The sequence below is a fragment of the Perissodus microlepis genome, chromosome 2 (genome assembly GCF_051167445.1).
Source record: "Perissodus microlepis isolate ML-2025 ecotype Zambia chromosome 2, ASM5116744v1, whole genome shotgun sequence".
NCBI classification, from domain to species: Eukaryota; Metazoa; Chordata; class Actinopteri; order Cichliformes; family Cichlidae; genus Perissodus; species Perissodus microlepis.
The window spans coordinates 15,535,906-15,555,972 of record NC_140462.1 but is presented as its reverse complement, the minus strand read 5'-3'; the positions used below and the strand labels follow the sequence as shown (position 1 = coordinate 15,555,972).

The window sequence follows — 20,067 nt, the reverse complement described above, 5'->3', positions numbered from 1 at the left end:
GAATTTGATTATCACTCCTCAGCCTGTGTTGAAGGTGCTTTCGATTCCCTGGTAAGCACACAAAGAGATAAGCTATAGTGCACCATGACAGTTTCACCAGTAGTCTTTATGTATTGACGTTCCCAGTTTCAGTTGGCAGGAGCAGACTGGCTCAAGTCTTTAGAACAGAGGAGAAAAATGCATGTTGAGCTCAGTCTGTCTGTCCACTAGAGTATGCTGTAGCCTGTAGATATAGGCTTATGGGTCAAGGGAAGTTTAAACCTGTAAAGCAGGTAGTTTTAGATTCAGTTGTAGCTGTAGCTTGACCTGTCAGACAAGATAGTGACGTACCTGGACTGTAAACGTGGTCTATTGAAGTGGAAAGTATGTGGCAACAGCAAATGAAAATGAATGGCATGCCTTAGTAAATGTCTGAAGTTGCTTTCTGTTGCACCTTTTAAAAAATTGATTGTTGAATGTATAAATGAGTTGGATTCAAGTTTGACTGTATATGGCTTTGTCACAAATATGAGTGGCATCTCTGACTGCAGGACTGTGTAAACGTTTTAGGCAGGTGAGAAAAAAACAAAGAATGCTTTCAAAAATGGAAGTGTTAATCATTTATTTTCATCAGTAAACAAAATGCAGTGAATGAACAAAAGAGAAATCGAAATCAAATCAATATTTGGTGTGACCGCCCTTTGCTTTCAAAACAGCATCAATTCTTCTAGGTACACTTGCACACGGTTTTTGAAGGAACTCGGCTGGTGGTTGTTCCAAACATTCTGGAGAACTAAGCACAGATCTTCTGTAGATGTAGGCTTCCTCACGTCCTTCTGTTTCTTCATGTAATCCCAGACACACTCAATGATGTTGTGATCATCTTAATGACTTTGCCTGTATGTTTGGGGTCGTTGTCCTGCTGCAGAATACATTTGGAGCCAATAAACAATCATTTATATTTCTGAAACCATTCTTTGTTTACAGCATTTTTTCCTCACCTGCCTAAAACTTTTGCACAGTACTGTATATCAGCTATAGCGTTTCTAAATACCAAATATTTAAAATGTTGTCAAATCGCAGCCCACATGCAAGCAATGTGAAGTAATAGACAAAGTAACAAAGAGCAATTATGTAATGCTGCAGAGTCAGAACTGTCATTTTGTGCCAACTTCGAATGCTCGGTACAGTAATTTGATCAGAGATACAAGATGAAAGAGCGTAACCAAAGGCTTTGTTTTTGCAGAGCTTTGTTTGACTACGATCGAACGAGGGACAGCTGTCTGCCTAGCCAAGGCCTGAGCTTCTCTTATGGGGATATCCTTCATGTCATAAACGCTTCTGATGATGAGTGGTGGCAGGCGAGGCTTGTCACACCTCACGGAGAGAGTGAGCAGATTGGGGTCATTCCAAGCAAGAAAAGGTATCACTCCTCTTCATTTGCAGCGGTGTACGAATGCCAGACAAGGCTAATGTGATTACTCCTATTCATGTCCGGCCTGAACTTGATATATTTCTCTTTCTTTCCCTAGAGTGGAGAAGAAAGAGCGGGCCAGGTTAAAAACAGTCAAGTTCCACGCCAGGACAGGCATGATTGAGTCTAACAGGGTAAGTGTAGAGGGCCAGCTGCTCCCTGCCCTGGTGCCAGAGCGGCTGTCTTCAGAGCTGCTGCTGGGCTCCCAGGGAGATGGCCTACTTCCCCCCTGAGTGTGGGAAAGGGACCAGCACCTGCTCACTGAAGCAAGCACAAAAAGCTCTCGAATTACTATATAGATTACCCAGAGGCTCCGCGAAGAGGAAGAGATTTCCGCAACCTCCACAGCTCGTGCATTCAGTGATATTAAGAAATGTGCACTTGCAAAATGTCTGCACGTCTGTCAGACGACAATCTCTCAGATGTAATTTGCAGAAGCATAAATCAGCTTTAATTTTGGTCTGTATTATTTTCTGTGGTACAAGGATTAAATTTATTGAAGATGTTTAATTTGGTAAACGGATGCTTGTTTCCTTCACATTGATGTGCCATTCATATCCACCCATTACCTGCCTTTCATTTTCATTATTTAATGTGAATTGTTTGTTTACATTTCATTTGTTTTTGTTTGATTTTGCATGGGTGTTGAAGTACCTTCATTGAAACCCATTCTGTTTTTGTTTTCACCCTCTCATTGAACCCCCCTCCCTCCCTCCCTTCCTCCCCTCTCTCACCCACACATCAAATAGCAGCCAGTCAAAGTAAAGCGCAAAAAAAGCTTCAACCTCTCACGCAAGTTCCCGTTTTACAAGAGCAAGGAGAATATTGTGCAGGAGTTGGTGGAGTCTGAACGTGAGTACCAGCTGTGTGATTGGGGTGTGCGGTGGTAGTGGTGGGGGAGGGGTGTTGTTTTCATCCTCTTTCCCCTTCATGCTTCAATTCTGTTTCTCAACTTTCATCTTTCCGCTCACCTCCAGGGATGGTTTGTGCAATGGCAGCACTCTCATCCCTTTCTCACTGTCCCAGAGAGATGCCCCACACGCCACGAGCCAGCACCACTGAGCTGGAGATGTGGGGTTCTCTCTGGTGTGTCTGTCTGTGGGCTCCGGAGGAGTGTTCCAACTGTGTGTGTGCTGCCAGCTGGGTGTGTTCTCGGCTGTATTAACACACACGCCTTCTAATGCTGTGATGCTACTCCTTGTATATAAGGCCTGATCAATTTCCCAGTCAGTCACTGACCCACAACAGGAAGAATCTCATTAACCGGGCCGAAGCTTTTACACTTAACAGGTCAAAATCCCATTTTAATAGGATTGGGCTTGTGTAATTGAAAGGCCGTGGCTTACTATGAACAAAGTGGAGCTCAGGCTAAATGAGTACCACAGCACCGTGTGTCAGTGGGCCTGGCGAGCACTACACAGCACTCCTCTCTCTCTTTCTCTCTCCCTGCCCCAACTCTCACTAACCTCTTCTTCTTCCTGTCTGCTTTCTTCTCTTGGTTTCTGCTCTCACCTGTCGGGACACCTAGGACTTCCCAGGGTTAAGCGATGACTTTTATGGATCAAAGAGTTTGAGTAAGTGTGTGGTTGTACTGTGTCAAGCAGCTGTCCCCTGAGCTCAGAGAAAAATGCTTTGTCTCCGCAGGCCCAGCTGGGAATGCAAAAAAAGAAAAAAAATTTAGAGTGACACACACAAACCTATCTGTGTGCTCACAGAAAAAAACAAACTCACACATCTACTCAGATTCACAGTGTGGATATATATTTTAAATAAAAAGCATTCCCAAGAGAGGCTGGGTGAACATTACACTTATTTTGAATGTCTCACAACATTTTTCTACATGTTTAGTAGAGTTTTGTCATACAAGGTCGCACAGAGCTACAATACATCACCAGAGCAGGGTGTTGCTTTATTCCCCAAAGCCAGCCAGCTCCTGCCTCCCTTCTCTCTACAGTGTAGCGCCGTATGTTTTCAGCCTTTTCTATGCTATGAAATCAGCTGCCACCGGCACAGATCTAGCAATAGGAAACACTGGCCTGGGGATTGTGGGTCATTTGGGATGTTATCACAGGAAGCACTTAATTTCCTATTGCTTGCACCTAAAACCACTTCCCAAATACTGCCAGAGCATGGCTGCTGCACCAAACCAAACTTCTGCTTTCGTTATTCCCCTTTTTCTTATGTGGCCTAGTTGCTGAGAAACAGAGTGCTTTTCTTTTTCCCCTTTTTGTCCTTTGAGGCAGGTGAAACTAAATTTCACCCATAGGAAGAGAATTGACTTGAATGCCACTATGGTTATGGTTTTGTAAAATGATCTGAAACTCTCTTGCTTTTGCAGAATGCCTGACATCCAACACAAGTGACAGCGAAAGTAGTTCGAGTGAGTCACCTTTAATTTCTCATGGTCTCTCTGGTTTCTTTTACTCTGCCCACATAGATGAATAACACGGTAGATGTCCTTAAATGTACGTGTGAAATTATATCTGCAACCTAATATTTCATTTTGGAGTTTTGTCAGCTGTGGGAGCTTTATGTAATTCCTTCAGACAGGATGTAAAATTTCATTTTTTTTAAATTTTTGTTGTTACAGAGGGTCAGGAGGACACAATTCTTTCCTATGAGCCAGTCATTCGACAGGAAAGTAAGTGAAATCGCTTCTCCACAATCTGTCATGCTGTAGATTTTTACATTTGTCCTCACTTGCCTTCTGTTTCTGATTCAGTCCACTACACAAGACCTGTGATAATTTTGGGCCCAATGAAGGACAGAATAAATGATGACCTCATCTCTGAGTTCCCCCACAAGTTTGGCTCGTGTGTACCACGTGAGTTGACAACACTCGACACCTCTACACAGTACGCTAAACAAAATAGCAGCAACAAAAATAAACTTGTTCCATTCACTTCTGCAGATACAACTCGTCCTAGGCGAGAGAACGAGATTGACGGCCAGGACTACCACTTTGTGGGCTCGAGAGAGCAAATGGAGAAGGATATCCAGGATAATAAGTTTATTGAAGCGGGCCAGTTCAACGAGAACCTCTATGGGACAAGCATCTTGTCTGTCAGAACTGTGGCTGAGAGGGTAGGCATCGAGCATTTCTCTGTGAGCTTGGGTTACCAGATTGGGCGGCCTGTTAAATCAGAAAGCATTAAATTTTCACCACTGAGTATTTTAAAGTATTCTCTACTTGCCTACAGGGGAAACACTGCATTCTGGATGTTTCTGGGAATGCCATAAAACGACTGCAGCAAGCACAACTTTATCCGATTGCCATCTTTATCAAACCAAAATCCATTGAAGCCCTAATGTAAGTCGAAGCTTTTAAACATACTGTCATCAAGATCACAGCTGGTCTGTGTCCGTCATACTAACCGTAACTACTGTTACTTTCAGGGAGATGAATAAGAGGCAGACATATGAGCAGGCCAATAAAGTCTTTGACAAGGCAGTTAAACTGGAGCAAGACTTTGGGGAGTATTTCACAGGTCAGTCTCATTTGTACTTACAATTTGGGATATAGGTTTTGATTTTTTTTTCTCAGTGATCTGGTTATTTATTGTCATTGAAGTCTAAAGTCAATGAATTCTGTGGTTGTATGTAAGTCTATAGGAAATTGACCCTCCAGCTCCCTTGAGCCATGACCTCGGTGAATAATCTCAATCCATGATTTTAAGTTTTATTTACGACCTGCTGGTGTGTGTTTGTTTATGATTTGGCTTTTTGGCTTCATAAAACAACTGAATTGATTGATCAACAGAAGAATTTCTTGATTAGGTTACTTTTTGGAGGGTGGGGGGGACTCTAGTTCTGATGCTACCAAATAACACACCTCTCTCCCTTTGTGTTTGCCTTCAGCTATTGTACAGGGTGACTCACTAGAGGAGATCTACAACAAAATCAAGCTAATCATTGAGGAGCAGTCTGGGCCCTACATCTGGATCCCCTCCTCAGAGAAACTCTGAGCTTCCTGCCGTCCTCTCTGCATCGGCACAGAGCTCCCCTCCTGCCTCCCAGAGACCCCACCCAAGCCCAAATAGCCCCTCTCCTCACCTCCTTTTTGCAGATATGTTTCATATCAAGTTTTAGTGTCATCATTATGTTACTCTCTAAATGAAAAAGAAGTCTTATCACCATTACTGTGACTGTGCACACCCCTGCATGAGTTTCTCAACAAATCCATTCAAGACTGGAAATGCCATTCCAAAGGAATTTGACAACCGAAAACAAAAGGGAAAAGGAATACATCCTTTTGTGAACTGGGACTGACTGAAGATCAGAAGGTTTTGCAGAAATCTGGAGAGGAGTTGGGATTCAAAAAGAAGTTTCAGGGGATCAGAGACAAATCATACCAAGTTGGAACACTTTGTAAATGTTCATCAAATCACATTATAAAAGACACGCAAGACAAGAAGTTGAAGACCAATAAAGGGTTTTTTCTTTTTTTCTAAAAAAGACTGGATAAATCGAGCCCTGCTGATGGTACTGTTCAAGGAGTCATCTCTCTTGTTTATAACGACTGAGGAAATTAGTAGAGGAGCCTACAAACTGATCTATTTATCACAAACCAGCTTGCTGTTTGGTCATCTGCCAGTTGTCTGTGCTGCAGCCGATAAAGACATCTTGGGAGGCAGATCAAGAGGAAGAAGTGCGTTGTGAATCTCTACATTTATATTATGAAATCACAAAATAAATGATGAAATCCTACTGAGATTTTACTACATATTAAAAACTACACATTTTACACTTCACTAGAATTGTCAATTTGGAGGGCTGTTAGTTCCTTTTTTGTTTTGTTTTGTTTTTTTTTTGTTTTTTTTATTTTTTCTTGTGGGATTTTTTTTTTGCTTGTGGTTTTTAGCTGCTCTGTGTAAAGGACGGGGGTAGAGAAGTGTAACTGGGCTCTCTGCAAAACACCAAACTGCCTTACATCAAATACAAATTCTGTTTTGTGACTAACTGTTGTCTGTGAGGGAGGCTGAACACAATTGATGAGGAAAATCTTTCCTATTTGTGACCTCCAACTGTCAGGAGGCCTGACTTGAGTGCAATAGATTAAGAAAAGAAGAAGAAAAAAAAATTGCCTCTGATGGCACTTTCCCTCCCCTGTATTTCAACCCTCTTCCTTTATAATTAAAGAAGAATTTGGCCAATGGATTGCAATTTGGATAACCAGAGCCTCCCAACTCATGTTGAGCAGCAGATCACCCTATTACACTCTCTGCCTTCCCAGAGGATTCTCTTCTGATTGGTCACACGGTACTGTCGTATCTGCCGCCATGATGGTGGCCTTAAAACGGGTAGAACAAGACAATAACTGTATTGGATGTCCTAAATATTAGAGTAACTATAACCTGTTTTCGATTGCCCCCTCCCCAATCCACCAACCAAAAACACTAAAGTTGGGTTTGAGAAAACCTACGCTTTGTGCATCTATAAATCGATGAATTCTTAATCTATTGTTGGCAGGTGCTGAAGCACTGTGTTGAGCTCTTGGCACGTCTGGGGGTGAGCTTGGCCAGCTCAGGAATCTTAACATACAGATACCATTTCCCCGTGACTGAACAGCCACGTTTGGGCGATTGCACAGTTGTCAAATGTGAACAAACTACTCAAAGGCACTGTCGCTTAGTTAAAGCTGTTTACAAGTGGACAGTGTAATCGGGCTGTACTGTCTTCTTTTTTCTGCAAGGCTGGGAGCTTGTTCAAGGCCATCAGTTTGGTAACCTTTGAGTTTGCTTTGTGGCGTCACCAGGATTGAAATGACCTGCACCATCCTTCCATGCATATCTTGGCACTATATGTTAATGTGTGCATGTGAGAGAGCACGTCTGAAGGAGGAGTGCTGTGGCCCTTGACCCTGTGAACGCTTTTGCTTTCTTCCTCAGCTTTTTTTTTTTTTTTTTGGAAGAGTGCAAAGGGATATACTTCTTTTTTCTCCTCAGAGAGCCAGACCCAAACAAGAAGTGTTAACCTAGACCCCTGGGTCCCTTGCTCTCTCCCACCCACAGAGCACCTGTACCTGCAGGCATTTTCTGAACAGGTGTGCCCACCTGCCAGGCACCACTGCTAAACCAGCTGTCATTACCTGTGTCAAAACCAGAGTTCAGGGAATTACCGAAGGGAACAGAGCCATTTATAAACTGCTTGCAGACTGTTTCAAAGGGTGTGGTAGCTGTACGATGTAAATAAGCCCCCAGCAGATCCCCCTCACCTGTGCTTCATGCATGTGTGAATCAAACTGGGACAAACATGTTTTATAGACCACAAATGTCAGGTAAGTAAAGTTTGAGCTACTCTTGAGATATAATTTCCATACAAATGTGCTGTATTGTTGGTATTTCTCTTCAAATGCCTATTGGAACACTAACTAGTCAGTTGGGAATTCAGTTCCCTCAAGTAGGGCCTGTCTACATGTGATTTCTTGTGGAACGTGTCTGGGTGTATAGATTAAAAAAAAACTAAAAAAAACAATATATTGTAAAATAAAGTGATGCAGGCAGAAACCTACACAATATCACAGGAAGCAGGAGCATTGATCAGTACATTATTAGAGGTTTAGAATTGGTCCACTCTGGCGTTTAGTTGAAATACAGCTGACTGTTAACAATGTGTGTGGTATTCATACCTCAGTCAGCCATGTCAAAGCCCAAAGAACTTGATTTCATTTTACACTTTTCCATTGAGGTTGTGATAAGATGGAACCTGAATGCCTCTGTGTGTGTATAATTGACGAGGGTCTTTGTTCTGATGAGAGAAATGACGACATATATACTTTTATTTTTTTGGGTGGGGGGGTCAGGGTTCTTGTTTGTACTTTTGGGTGATGATATGTTTATGTTATAGCACATCTGTGCAGTAAGTGCTTGCAAACATGAACCCTTTGATTGTACAGTAGTTTCCTTCCTGTCACTGCAGGTAGTACAGCCTATCAGGACACTTGGCCTCATGGTCTTCCCTGTCCTAGTCATGAGGGAACACAGTCCTGCAACTTTTGTTTGGGTTTTATTTTGGGACTTGACAAGAGTTTATTTGTTTGAAAATAAAATATGTGACTCAGATACGATTTTAATGTGCCTTTTATTCTACTTTGGGATACAGATTGGCTTTAAAAACAACTATTGCAGTGGTAGATTTTTTTTATTTTATTTTATTTTTTAGTTTCTGTCGGAAAAGTATAAATGGATAGGAGCTTAGAACAAATTTTCAGGTAAGAATCAGACCAGAAATGAATGTACTAGTCTACTAGAATACGCCACAGTTAAAATAATTTAAAAGAACATACCAAACTGGAATTTCTGGTAAATGTTTCTCATAACATTGAGAACATTAGGGTGTTAAAAACTGAACTGAATAAACGTAGGTAGGTTTCCCCGAAGAACAGGCGTGCACCAGGCTCCCGACAGCTGACCTATACCTGTTTGTCTATTCTTTCATGCTGACATTTTTCTTTGCTTTGTCCAATCTGTCCAGGATTTTGCTGTAGAGACCAGACATCTGTGGGTACATAAATAACAGCTGTATAACTAAGCTTTTTAAACCTCTAGCAGTACAATGGAGCAGTTACTTTCATTGCTGTGTCCCAGTTTAACCTTATGAGACTGTATTTTATTGCCATACTTTTCTCTCGACAAAGCTGCAATACTTAAAGGATCACCTCTGGTGAAGTTCCTTGAGCTAACTTCAAAACTATAATTGGTGTATTTTGATGAGCAACCCTGGAGTTGTACAATGACATGTAGATTTAATTCTGCCAAAATCTGTATTTAACAAAGCAGCAGGATGATTTAAGCTACTATCAACCCAGTGTTTCATCCCCTTCCTTCTCTCCACCAGTCCTCTACCTGTGTCTCATAGCTCTCCTGTAGAGATCCCAGGTGGCGGACGAAGCTCATGGCCAGGCCACACCACTTCTCAGCTTCGGGGTATTGAGCCAAGCTGTACAGCAAAATCCCAGTGTTCCAAGCCTGAGTCAGCAACCACAAGGTCTCCATCTCTGGGAAGTCGTCCGGCTACGGAGAAGATCAGGAAGATGTTCAAAAGGCCACCTGGGTTACTGTCTTGTACAAATCATTTTCTGTGGGTTGAGGCAGCAAATGCCAAGTAAACTTTCATCAAATCCTGTCCATTTGTATATTAACATTTACTTGTGCTTGTAAGTCATAAAAACAGAGCATGAAACAAACTCAGTGGAAACGGTTCATTCGTATTTCACAACACTTTAATCTTGTCCATTTACTTTGATCCAAAGAATTCCACAGCTTTCAAGTAATAACTAAATATGAAAGGGGAAATGTGCGCTGCCTCTAAAGCTGCATAATGTCTCAATAATTTCATGTCTCTTTCAGAGCTGTAGCTCACCGGCAGTGTGACAACTTGTACAGCGCATTAACATTCAAATTGGCAGGAAGGGGTGGTGAATGGAAGCATCTGCTAATTGGAGTGCGGCTGAAAGCCCATTGATAAAAAGAGGCTTCTAGAACAGCAGGCAAGCATGGAGTGGAAAAGAGGGGGTGAATTATATAGCAGGAGCATTCCTGTTGGAGGGAACAGGAGGTGGGAGCCGAGGGATGTCGGTGTGTGATTGGTGCTGACTCACTGCGGCTGCAATGATGGACAGGGCCTCCTCGTAGTAGTTCCACACCTCCTCGAGCACATGAGCCTCCACCTCTGACACGCCACTTGGGAGGGACAGCTTGATAAGGCTGTGAACACACTTGCTAAGATGAGGACACAGAAAAGCAGTCAATAACCTATTCATTCAAAATCTAAAAAGAAAAAAAATGCTCATTAATGAAATGCTAAAGGTAGTGATGGGTGTGCCTGCAGTGCGCCAGGTCAGCCTGTGGTTGTTTCTTGTGCAGAAAGAGAGCAACCCTCAAGGCCTTCTTGCACAGCAGAGGGAAATAGGCTGGAGACTCCATTGCCAAGGCTACATAAAGGAAAGACAATAAGAGCATAGAGTGAATACTGAAAACACTGATGTGTTTCTTTAGGTATTTCAGCACAGACATGATTAATAATAGAGGGCCTTTTTAACCTGCCATGGTCTCTAACATTTTGGGTTCAACATTTTCAAGCTCCAACACAGACTCCAGTATTGCCTCAACTATGGGATCATTCAGTTTAGCACGAGCTTCAAACTCATACAGCAGTAGTAGAGAGTCTGTCGGGTCCATTGGAAAGCTTCCTGTAAATTGAGAATACATTTTTATAGCTCAATTTCACTTCATGAAGTAGACTTAAAAAATTATGTCAGCTTTTTAATAACATATAACTGTATTTAACTCAACTTTTCTGTGTTTTAAATAGTTTACACTTTGCAAATAAAAATTGCTTTTAGTTTGAATAGTGTAGCTGCTAAATGCACCTGATGCTTTCAGGGTTTTCCACACCTCTGAACAGATCTGAATGTGCTCCAGAGTCTGAGTGAACTCCTGGAACCAGACAAACATGCAAAGCATTCTGGATTAATCATCGCCACCTAGTGTTCAGTTCCTTTTCAAAGGCAGGGGGATTCAAATTAAACACCTACGCCCGCACCAATGATGTTGTTAGTCACCTCTCCTCTCCACTGGTCTTGGTAAATTTCCATCCATGTGGAGTGAGAGTGTGCTAAATGTAGGAGATGGGCAGTGGGTGGCACACCTGGGTAGGGTGAGAAGACTTCCTGCCGAGCTCCAAAGAAGCAGCAGCAGCCATTAGCAGACATGTCCTCTGGCCCATGAGGAGAGTGCGATCAGGTGGGCACAGCTGGGAGAACTATAGTTTCATGTAGAAACACACATGTAGCCTTAATATTTATTTATTCTTTTATTTAAAAAAGCTCTGTCATTGAGATCAAGTTCTCTTTTTCAAGAGTTTGAGACTGACAGGTAGGCACAAAGTACAGATAGACAAATAGAACTTTTAAAAATCTTCCAGTAACGTCATGATCTGTGGGCTTATATTTTTGTAGTTCATTTCGTTTGTAGGCAGCAACGTATATGGACTCAGTTTTTCCAGTTTGAATAAGAGCACAACACAGCCACTGTCAGAATAGACATTTAGACACAGTGAATAGACATTTAAGCACGTATGACAAAGGAACTAACACATGATACGCTACATGGACAAAAGTATTAGGCTACACCTCTTATTCACTGAATTCAATAAAGCTATGGGGTTGTTTTTTGAGGTTGGCCTGGACCTCCTAGCAGTAGCGAAGGGAAATCTTAATGCTTCTGCTTACAAAGACATTTTTGACAATTCTGCACTTCCAAATCTATGGGAAGAGGTTGGAAAAGACCCTTTTCTCTTCCAGCATAACTATTCCCAAAAGAACAAAGCCAGGTCCATTAACGTGTGGCTGGATAATTTTTGGTGTGGTAGGTCTTAGCTGCCATCATCAAACACCTTTAGGACTGAAGTAAAATGGAGACTGTGATGTCCAGCATCAGTCGTAGTTAAATGGGCAGAAACTCCAACAGACACACTCCAACATTTGCAAAAAACATTCCCAGAAGAGTGGAAGTTGCTATACGTGCAAAGAGGGGACCAGTTGTCATAAAGCTCATGTAAGTGTAATGTGTAGGTGGGTCCATAGTTTTGTACATATAATGTAGGAAAGTATTTCTAAAATACTCTATTTAAATTCTGACTATGTTTAACCAAAAGTAAGTTGAATTTCTTATAAATAAGATCAAAATAATTGTATATGGGTACTTTTAGGCATCAGGGCATGTATGTAAATCAGACATGAGAAAATCGCTGGCAGAAATCAAACTTAATAGATCCAAATGTAATGGTATGTATTCCATTAAAGCTAAGGTTAAGGAACACATATTATTGTGAGTGTAAACTGATACGTTTCTATTTATAAAGCAATGTTTATTCCTGTTCAGGTGTTCTTGATCTACACCCACATAGAGCAGACATTGATTAATTCACCTGACAAAGCTAATAAGGACACTTGCCTGGTAAGAGAGCACAAAGAAATCTCTCAATTTGTCAGGGCTGCTCTCGCACTGCAAAGCCAAGTTCCAAGCTGTAACAAGGACACACATGAGCACACAGACAAAATGAAGGTGCTGCAAGATTTTAAGTGATAGCATACCACGTTAAATTGAAGTGAAAAGAAGAGAAAGAATCTTAGCACCAATCTTTCTGAACCAGTTAGCTTCCTCTGTGCGTTGATCGACAGTCATGTGAGAGGGGTGTGAAATTGTCTGCAGAGCTGAAGTGACGGCAAAGAAAACATCCGAGAGTTATGACGCACAACACATGACACTGTAGTTGAGACACTTCCACTCACAATGCAATTAAACCCTCATGGATTTGCACTTACCCTTTTTTAGATGCGGCAGCAAGACATCCAGACTTACATCACTGCGTGGAATGAATGTAGGAAATGTAGATCTGTTGTTGTTTTTTTTTCAGTTAAATCAGCATCAATTTGAAATATGAAAACATTTGGTATTTTCCCTCTTTCTCACCTCACCTTATTTCATCACTCAATTTTTCTATTGTGGAGAGAACAAGCCGAACCAAACACCTAAAAAGATGAATGAAGAAATTGGTGTTGACCTCCTTTCTTTCACCTACTAACTGTATTATACAGAGACATACTTTCAGTGAAAAAGTGAGGGAATATAGGTCAGTGGATCATAGAGGTGTGTGGAAAACTAAGAGACTAAATACAATCTCTGAGCCACCTCTACTAAATGTGTGACGCAGTACCATCATGACCCAATTCGAGATTTAAACATGAGTCATTATTTTCAGTCTCAAAAACCAAACATGATATCCATTAGCAAAGTTAGGTGTTAGCATCAAATTTATACGTATCTAAGACTGCATCCAAATCAAGACAATAAGAAAGCAAGCACATAATAAAAAAAACACAATTATTCACAAGTGCAAGCTTTATTTTTTATTTTTTTAAGTTACCATGAATATTAACTCAGGGTTTCAAATTATTAAAGTACCAAATTAAAATGTTCTTTGTGCTCATGATGAGTGTATGTAACTGTATGTTTATTTAATAACAGCCTTATGTGTAAGGCTCTGTACTCAATCTGTTTTTGGCTACATACTGTCACATCATATCATTCATGTCAGATACTATTTTAATAAAAGTGAGTTGCTTCTTTTTTTTTTAGGTTATACTTAAGTTTTCACACACCTCAGAGCAACCAGAACCTGTGCTTGATCTTTGGAGTGTTCACACAAAATCTCCAGTGCTTTCATGGCGGTTTCCTGTTGTCCATTCTGTCACAGAGTTAGAAACTTTCTCATCACCATTAATGCCACCCACCACCAATACTTATCGATACGCATCAGAATCACATAATTCACAGAAAATTCAAGCTGATTTAATAACTGAAACTATTGATTATAATAGCTGGGGAAAGTTACTGTAACACATCTATTTGTATAATAGTATAAAGTATGTAACTATTGAGGAAGGACTGCAGTATAAGTCTACACAAACAAGAGTTGAAAAATATTTTAGCTTTATCTTTGATCCCAGCTGACTTGGACATTTTCCTGGAAAGGTTTAACATGCTCGATCATCTTCTCAGTGATGCTATTCTTCTCAGCCCCTTATGCACAGGAACCAGTATGAGTTCAGTGACAAGGACATAATCCCTCATCAACTTCCCACTCACAAAAACTGCCAGTTTCTGTCCAAGCTGCAAATAGCACTGATGAGGCGCTATATCATCATAAGACCGGGAAATGTAATAATAACTCAATCAGACCTAAACTGAAGGACTGGTGTACAGAAACGAGCAATGAGTCCTGTGATAAATTCTACCTCCAAAGCAATCTGAGCAGCCAGACTCAGGAGATTGGAAGCAGCATCCTCCGACACCAGCAGTCTGTCCTCATAGGCTACAGGATTCTTGGACAGACGTCCCATTGCATGCAATGCACCTGAGGCTAGCAAAAAATAAATAAATCAGCCACATCATCAAAAATAATATGGTGAAAATATTGCTGTTATTATGGCAACACTAGTATGATTTATAAAGCACCCCAGTCCCAGTAAGTAATCTTTTTTAGGTACCTTTCTCTGCCTCATTCTCCTGGACAGCCACCTTGTATACGCTAAACTGAGTAAAAATGTTGTCTGGATCACATCTCTGTGCTTCCTTAATTGCTTCTTTGGCCTTACAAAAATTAAGATTTTTGATACAGATGAAAACATATTTGCATGCAGTAACTGTAAAAAATATATGCCAGGGACACCTTCAGTTGTCACTAGTGACATATAAATACTGGTGTTCTTAAAATTACCAACTACAGCAGCCTCAAGTTCTCTTACCTTTTCCAGTTGCTTAAGTTTTAGGAAGCAGGAAGCTCTGTTTCTTTGCAGTTTGGCTAAGTTGGGCTCCATTTGACCTCCCTTGAAGAGACTTAAGGAGTAGTTATACCACTGAAGAGCCTCAGAATAGCTTCCAGCCTGGAAACACAAAGTTAAACTTTTGTCCATGTGAAAAGTAAAGCTCTACACTGAACCTACGCTAAATAAACTACTTACTTATCGTGCAAAGTCAGAGAACAAGAACTAACACTATAGGAAAACTTCTAACATACACATGCTGTTTTATAAGGAAACATCAAACAATACCTAAGGTGGACCTTTTTGTGGCCACCTGCCTTTTTGTTGTGAAGCAACACTGCAGATTGTGAACATGCTTATAAGTATGCACGTCTGTATGGACTCTAAAATGCATTGTGAATAGATGTGTACCTCAAAGTACTTGGATGCTTTATCCCACAGCAAGACATGGAGACTTGTAAGGGCCTGTGGGGTCAGCTGTTTGCCTGTACAGTGGCCTATGTGGGTGTAAAAAAGTTATCATACTAATACAGTAGCACATTTAAAGTACTATTCATTCTTTTTAATACTATACGCAGTGATAAATATATAGTATTTGTCATGCAATTTAATTTTTTTCTGTCTTAATTTAGATTTATTATAGTACTGATAGCAAAAATAAAGTACCAGTGATAACATCCTCAATCTTCTGCTTGCCCAGCAGCTCTTTGCCTCTCTGCAGCAGCAGCTCAATGTGCAAGACAAGAGCAGTTCCCAGGTCAGGGGATGTCTCAAAGTGCTGACACACACTTTTCAAATACTCAAAAGCCAGCGCTTCTCTAGAAAAATAACAGACATATTCAGATCGATAAAATATGCCTGAGACTTAAAAAAAGATGCTTCTTTCTGTATTATATATTTCTACAAAGAACTAATGGGAATTATTACCATACAAAGATTTTTACCTCTTTTCAGAGATTAACAGTTTCACTGTGCTTAGGCACAGCTCAAGAGAAACTTCGGATTCCAGCATCTCATTAAGTCCTGAAAATGAATTTTTAAAAATGCTTTTTAATGTGCATTTGTAACTCTGCTGAAGTCATCTACAGAGACATATTAACTCTTTCCAAGGCTCTCAGTATAAGTATCTATTGCTACTGTAGTCAGAACAGCTCTAAGAGAACACCTAACCCACAGTTTTATCACTTTGGAGACTAACAACCCACTGCAGCACCAATCAAATTCTGTCTAAATAACTCAATATGTTCTGGTTGTGGCATCAACTAACCTGCTCTGAAGTCACTGTCTGATGACTCACATCTCAGGAGTATTTTGATCTTTAAGTACAGTCCATATGTGCTCAAGCATTCCTGTCAAATTACAGAATTAGCTGAAGAGCTGAAGATTCCTCTGCTTCCTCTGCTTATATAAATAACAATCTAAAAATGATTCCTAATGTTTCACCTTGTTTGCTAAGCTAACAGCGTTGACCGCCTTCTCTGCAAACTTCTCACAGTCCCACTCCAAATAAACAGTGGCAAGGAGCCGCAAAGCCTTGGCCTATTGTAGGGAAATTAACATCACTTTTATTACAATTGTAATTCTAAATGACAGTCATGTTTGTATGAAAGTTTATATTGTACTGTCTTACCAAAACTTCAGATCCAGGGCCATATTTCATATTAATTTTCCCGATATCATAGCTTTGACTGAAACAGAAACATTTCTCTTCGATTGCAACCTTTATCAACATTTTTCTTGGGAAACTGAACATTAGAATATTACCTCAACCAAAAAGCACTGTCTTCATACTTCCTCACATTGTAAGCATCTATTCCAAAGTTGTAGCACATTAGGGAGAGGTACGCAGTCTGTATTGAGAAAGTATAATCACAGTTAACATCCCCCACACATCCCATAACAATATGTAGTGTAAAAGTGAAAAATCAATATATAGTGTTGTTATAATAGCAACAGATGGCCTTTTTTCTTACATCCTTTGGTAGTCGCAGCAACATGTCTTTACAACGCTGAATGTAGGCCACAGCCTCTTTGTTATTGCCTTGAGTTATGGCCTGTAAAGGAGAACAGATCTGAACTTATAATTAAATGTCAGCAAACAATATAATACTCCCTATTAGCTGTCAGAAATTTACCCCTCTCATTGTTTCTCAGTTCACATTTTAGCTGTCTCACACTTCACACTGCAAGTCTGTCAGAATGGCACTTCCTAAGCTGCCAAATATCACAAGAACAAATATTCACATCGAAGGTGTCGAACATCACATGCGCCACAGCTCACCGATTCTGCTTGGTATGAGAGAATTCGAAGTAGATCCTTCTCCACATCCTCCTTGGATGAACTGATGTCAGCTGTGCCATTGCCTCTGGACATCAGTTGGCTGTAGAGGATTTCAAGGCTCTGGGGACATTAGATTCTGAGTCATTTCTAAAAACATGGTATTTGTGTTTTCTTCAAACCTACACAGAATTAAGAGACTATCAGTATGAGTGTTATTTTCTTCTTCACCTTGACAGCAAGGCTTAAGTATTTATCTGCCATCTGGGGATTTTTGCAGTCCAGCCAGGTTCTCCCTGTTTTGCTGGCCATCTGTAAAGATTAGACACTGACAAACATGCCTTGTCCTCCTGAAACATTGGGCACTCACAGAGGCTGCCTTCAGTACTGCTTACCAGAATCTGCTTGCGAATGGTGCCCTCTGTTGGGTTCTCAGGCTCACAGCAGTACAACAGACTGCATGCAACATGACGCACTGTAAGCATAGTGAGATTTGAATGTGAGGAGAGAAGATCCCAAAATACTACCACTGTAATAAAGCATAGAAAAATGCACAGTGGAACACAATCAGTCTTGGACTGGCCTGCTCAGAGTCCAGACCTCAATATTATTAAAGTCAAAATGGGATCAAAGTGGGATCATCTTGACAGAGAACTGAAAAAAGGCAGCCAACTTCCAAAGAAGAGCTTTGAATCTCCTTCAACAAGCCTGGAGAACTATTCCTGAAGACTACTTAAAGAAATTACAAGAAACCTTTAAAATTTAGGATGGGTTGAACAATAAAGGTGCTCATACCAAATATTAACTTTGAAACTTGTTAGAATAGCACAGACTGTGTTTTTATCTTGTATATTTCCATGCACATTTGTATGTTTAAATGCATTTCTGTATCTATTTCCTATTTTCCTAGCAAAATACAAAAAATAAGGGGTGGAACAATACAAATACAAATTTACCTTGGGCTTTTTGAATTGTATTTATTGTGACACCCACATTCTTAGTAACTCCCCAGTTCCACAGCTTGATGGCACACTCCTCCAGCTGTAAACAAGACAACAACAACAAAAAATTATGCCAGCTTCTTGTATATGAGTATTAACAATATTACATTAAATTAAAGTCTTTAAACTTCATGGAACCATTGCAGCAGTCATATAACTTGTAGTAGGTTAGATTAATTCAGCAATAAGAATATTAGCGGTGTAAAAGAATTCTTCCATAAGTATTTGTTAATTCTTCATTTTATTTTATTTTTTGGGGGGTTTTATAGTTATACTATAACTTTACATCACTACTGACTTGTGGCGTATAGTTAAACAAGCTGACATGTTTTTGTCTACCTGTGGATCTGGTATTTTGGGCATAGCCTCAAGTCCAGGGACTTCAGAGAAGAGCTTCTCTATCACTTCATCATAATCTGTTAGCTGCTTTTGCAGCAGGAGCTCAGTGAGACCTGTGTATTTGAAAAAAGTCAACAAAGACAGACGTTGACAGGACACAAACAGGGTAACAGAGGACATGTTGTCTTCTGAAGTGGAAAGTGACATCTGATTTTTCATGCAATAAGAATATCCAAATTTTCTACACTATAAAGAAAACCAGATACTGTTTGTGCAAAAATAAAGTGTGTGACATGGAGAGCACCCCACTTTCCTATTCTTTTGTTTAAGTTAAAAATCTGTCTCAAAATCCAGTTTGACTACATTAATGTCATTTCAAAAATAATTCAGATATTCTCTTGTGTCTTAATGTTAGGCTATTAGCAGTGAAATATTAAGCCATTTATTAATGATTGTTCATCTTTTAAGGTAGAATATAATCTAAAATGAAGTATGAGTCATACATCCCAAATTAGGTTAATTAGTTGCCATTTTAAAAAAGTATTCATTTACATATTAGCGTCAAGTTAGGGGGCTAGCTTGTTATAATAATGTAAAATATAACAATAATTCACTGTGGCTGGTGACCAAGATAACATGAGCAGTTTAGTGGATAACATGAACCCCAGTTTTATGCCTCTAATCATTTGTATTATCAGGCATTTCACAGGCTGCACAAAATTTATAAAAAGTCTATAACAAAGCAGTTTCTTTAAAAATTCTAAGACCCTGTTTGAAATACACATAAGGTCTTCAAGTACCCTTTTTACCCACTGAATAAAAAGAATTTACTCTCCATTAAAAACTGCTTTAAAAGTTTCAAATTGTTACCCAGGTGTAGATTTGTACTTACAAATGTAGATGGCAGCCTACTGGCTAATGTTTTCTTGCTTTAGTCACAACAGCAGTAAGTTTTAATTTAATACAACTTTTGGGATTTTCAGACTTTGCCTGTTTAGTTCCCTTTATCTTTTAGAAAAATAACTATTACTTCCATGGCCTGAGTAACATTTAGCTAATATACCAGAGGGAAAAAACTGTTATTAGCTATTGTGCGTCCAGATAATAGACGCAACCTAACAATTTGTGAATTAGCTAGGTTGGAAGCTAAATTAACAACTAAGCTCCAGCTCCAGTTGGTACCCAATATGGTTTCGTAAAAGCACTTTAATAAATAAATAGGTGGGTCAAGAGAATGAGTCAGTTACTCACTTTTCACAGTTGAGGTAAGTTCCACCATGTCTAACTTTTCGTGGAATAAAAATATCTGTTAGGCTAGGTGCTAGCAGCTAGCTCCTCACTGAAATGTTGGCATTTGATTGACAGCTATCACAAAAGCCCGCGAAAAAGAGAGCGAGGTTATCAAAACAACGGCAATATAAAAGAGCTATTACTCCAATAGAGGGAATTATTCTGCCTACCTTAAACTGTTCCTAATACTAGCTTGATAATAATTGCAGGTGTGACAAAAATCAAATACTATTAAACAAAGGGATAAAGACAGTTTCTGTTGGTTACTGTTTTATCCCCATCTTCTATAGAAAGTTATTTGCTAGAGAATTAGAAGGGGCAAGGTCCTACAAGACCTACAGTTCATCTCAAAACTTTGCAATGGGGATATTGGGACTAC

At 40.0% G+C, this 20,067-nt stretch overlaps 2 protein-coding genes across 18 annotated transcripts in view; one reads left to right on the top strand and one right to left on the bottom strand.

Annotated features, from left to right (window-relative positions):
- The window catches only part of dlg3 (discs, large homolog 3 (Drosophila)), an 82,093-nt gene extending 73,579 nt beyond the window's left edge, over positions 1 to 8,514 (top strand). For 4 of the 16 annotated variants that reach the window (XM_084949729.1, XM_084949736.1, XM_084949704.1 and 1 more), the window contains 9 exons: positions 1,226 to 1,402; positions 1,512 to 1,587; positions 2,203 to 2,305; positions 3,792 to 3,833; positions 4,044 to 4,094; positions 4,176 to 4,537; positions 4,654 to 4,763; positions 4,850 to 4,941; positions 5,312 to 8,514. In XM_084949729.1, coding sequence (XP_084805855.1) covers positions 1,226 to 1,402; positions 1,512 to 1,587; positions 2,203 to 2,305; positions 3,792 to 3,833; positions 4,044 to 4,094; positions 4,176 to 4,537; positions 4,654 to 4,763; positions 4,850 to 4,941; positions 5,312 to 5,418 — 1,120 coding nt within the window. In that variant the 3' untranslated portion in view covers positions 5,419 to 8,514. Of the gene's footprint in view, positions 1 to 1,225; positions 1,403 to 1,511; positions 1,588 to 2,202; positions 2,306 to 2,981; positions 3,028 to 3,791; positions 3,834 to 4,043; positions 4,095 to 4,175; positions 4,538 to 4,653; positions 4,764 to 4,849; positions 4,942 to 5,311 lie in introns of all 16 variants that reach the window. The other 12 variants (XM_084949805.1, XM_084949832.1, XM_084949768.1 and 9 more) reach the window with 5 other exon arrangements.
- Positions 587 to 19,994, bottom strand: tex11 (testis expressed 11). 2 transcript variants are annotated; one of them, XM_084949687.1, is made up of 29 exons: positions 19,650 to 19,994; positions 18,399 to 18,511; positions 18,015 to 18,099; positions 17,454 to 17,533; positions 17,290 to 17,370; positions 17,062 to 17,181; positions 16,754 to 16,834; positions 16,545 to 16,630; positions 16,411 to 16,468; positions 16,224 to 16,319; positions 16,048 to 16,129; positions 15,725 to 15,803; positions 15,447 to 15,598; positions 15,192 to 15,277; positions 14,763 to 14,900; positions 14,505 to 14,607; positions 14,253 to 14,377; positions 13,617 to 13,702; positions 12,933 to 12,986; positions 12,780 to 12,820; positions 12,591 to 12,668; positions 12,409 to 12,479; positions 11,102 to 11,215; positions 10,824 to 10,890; positions 10,494 to 10,643; positions 10,277 to 10,385; positions 10,053 to 10,173; positions 9,298 to 9,465; positions 587 to 1,507 (listed from the first exon to the last, which is right to left on the bottom strand). In XM_084949687.1, the coding sequence occupies exons 1-29, from the start codon at positions 19,675 to 19,677 to the stop codon at positions 1,406 to 1,408; spliced, it is 2,754 nt and encodes a 917-aa protein (XP_084805813.1). In that variant the 5' UTR covers positions 19,678 to 19,994; the 3' UTR covers positions 587 to 1,405. The 2 variants fall into 2 exon arrangements, with proteins under 2 accessions (XP_084805813.1, XP_084805815.1); XM_084949689.1 differs by lacking the exon at positions 587 to 1,507 and adding an exon at positions 8,129 to 8,950 and having other exon boundaries at positions 19,650 to 19,993.
- Positions 19,995 to 20,067: the final 73 nt, after the last annotated feature.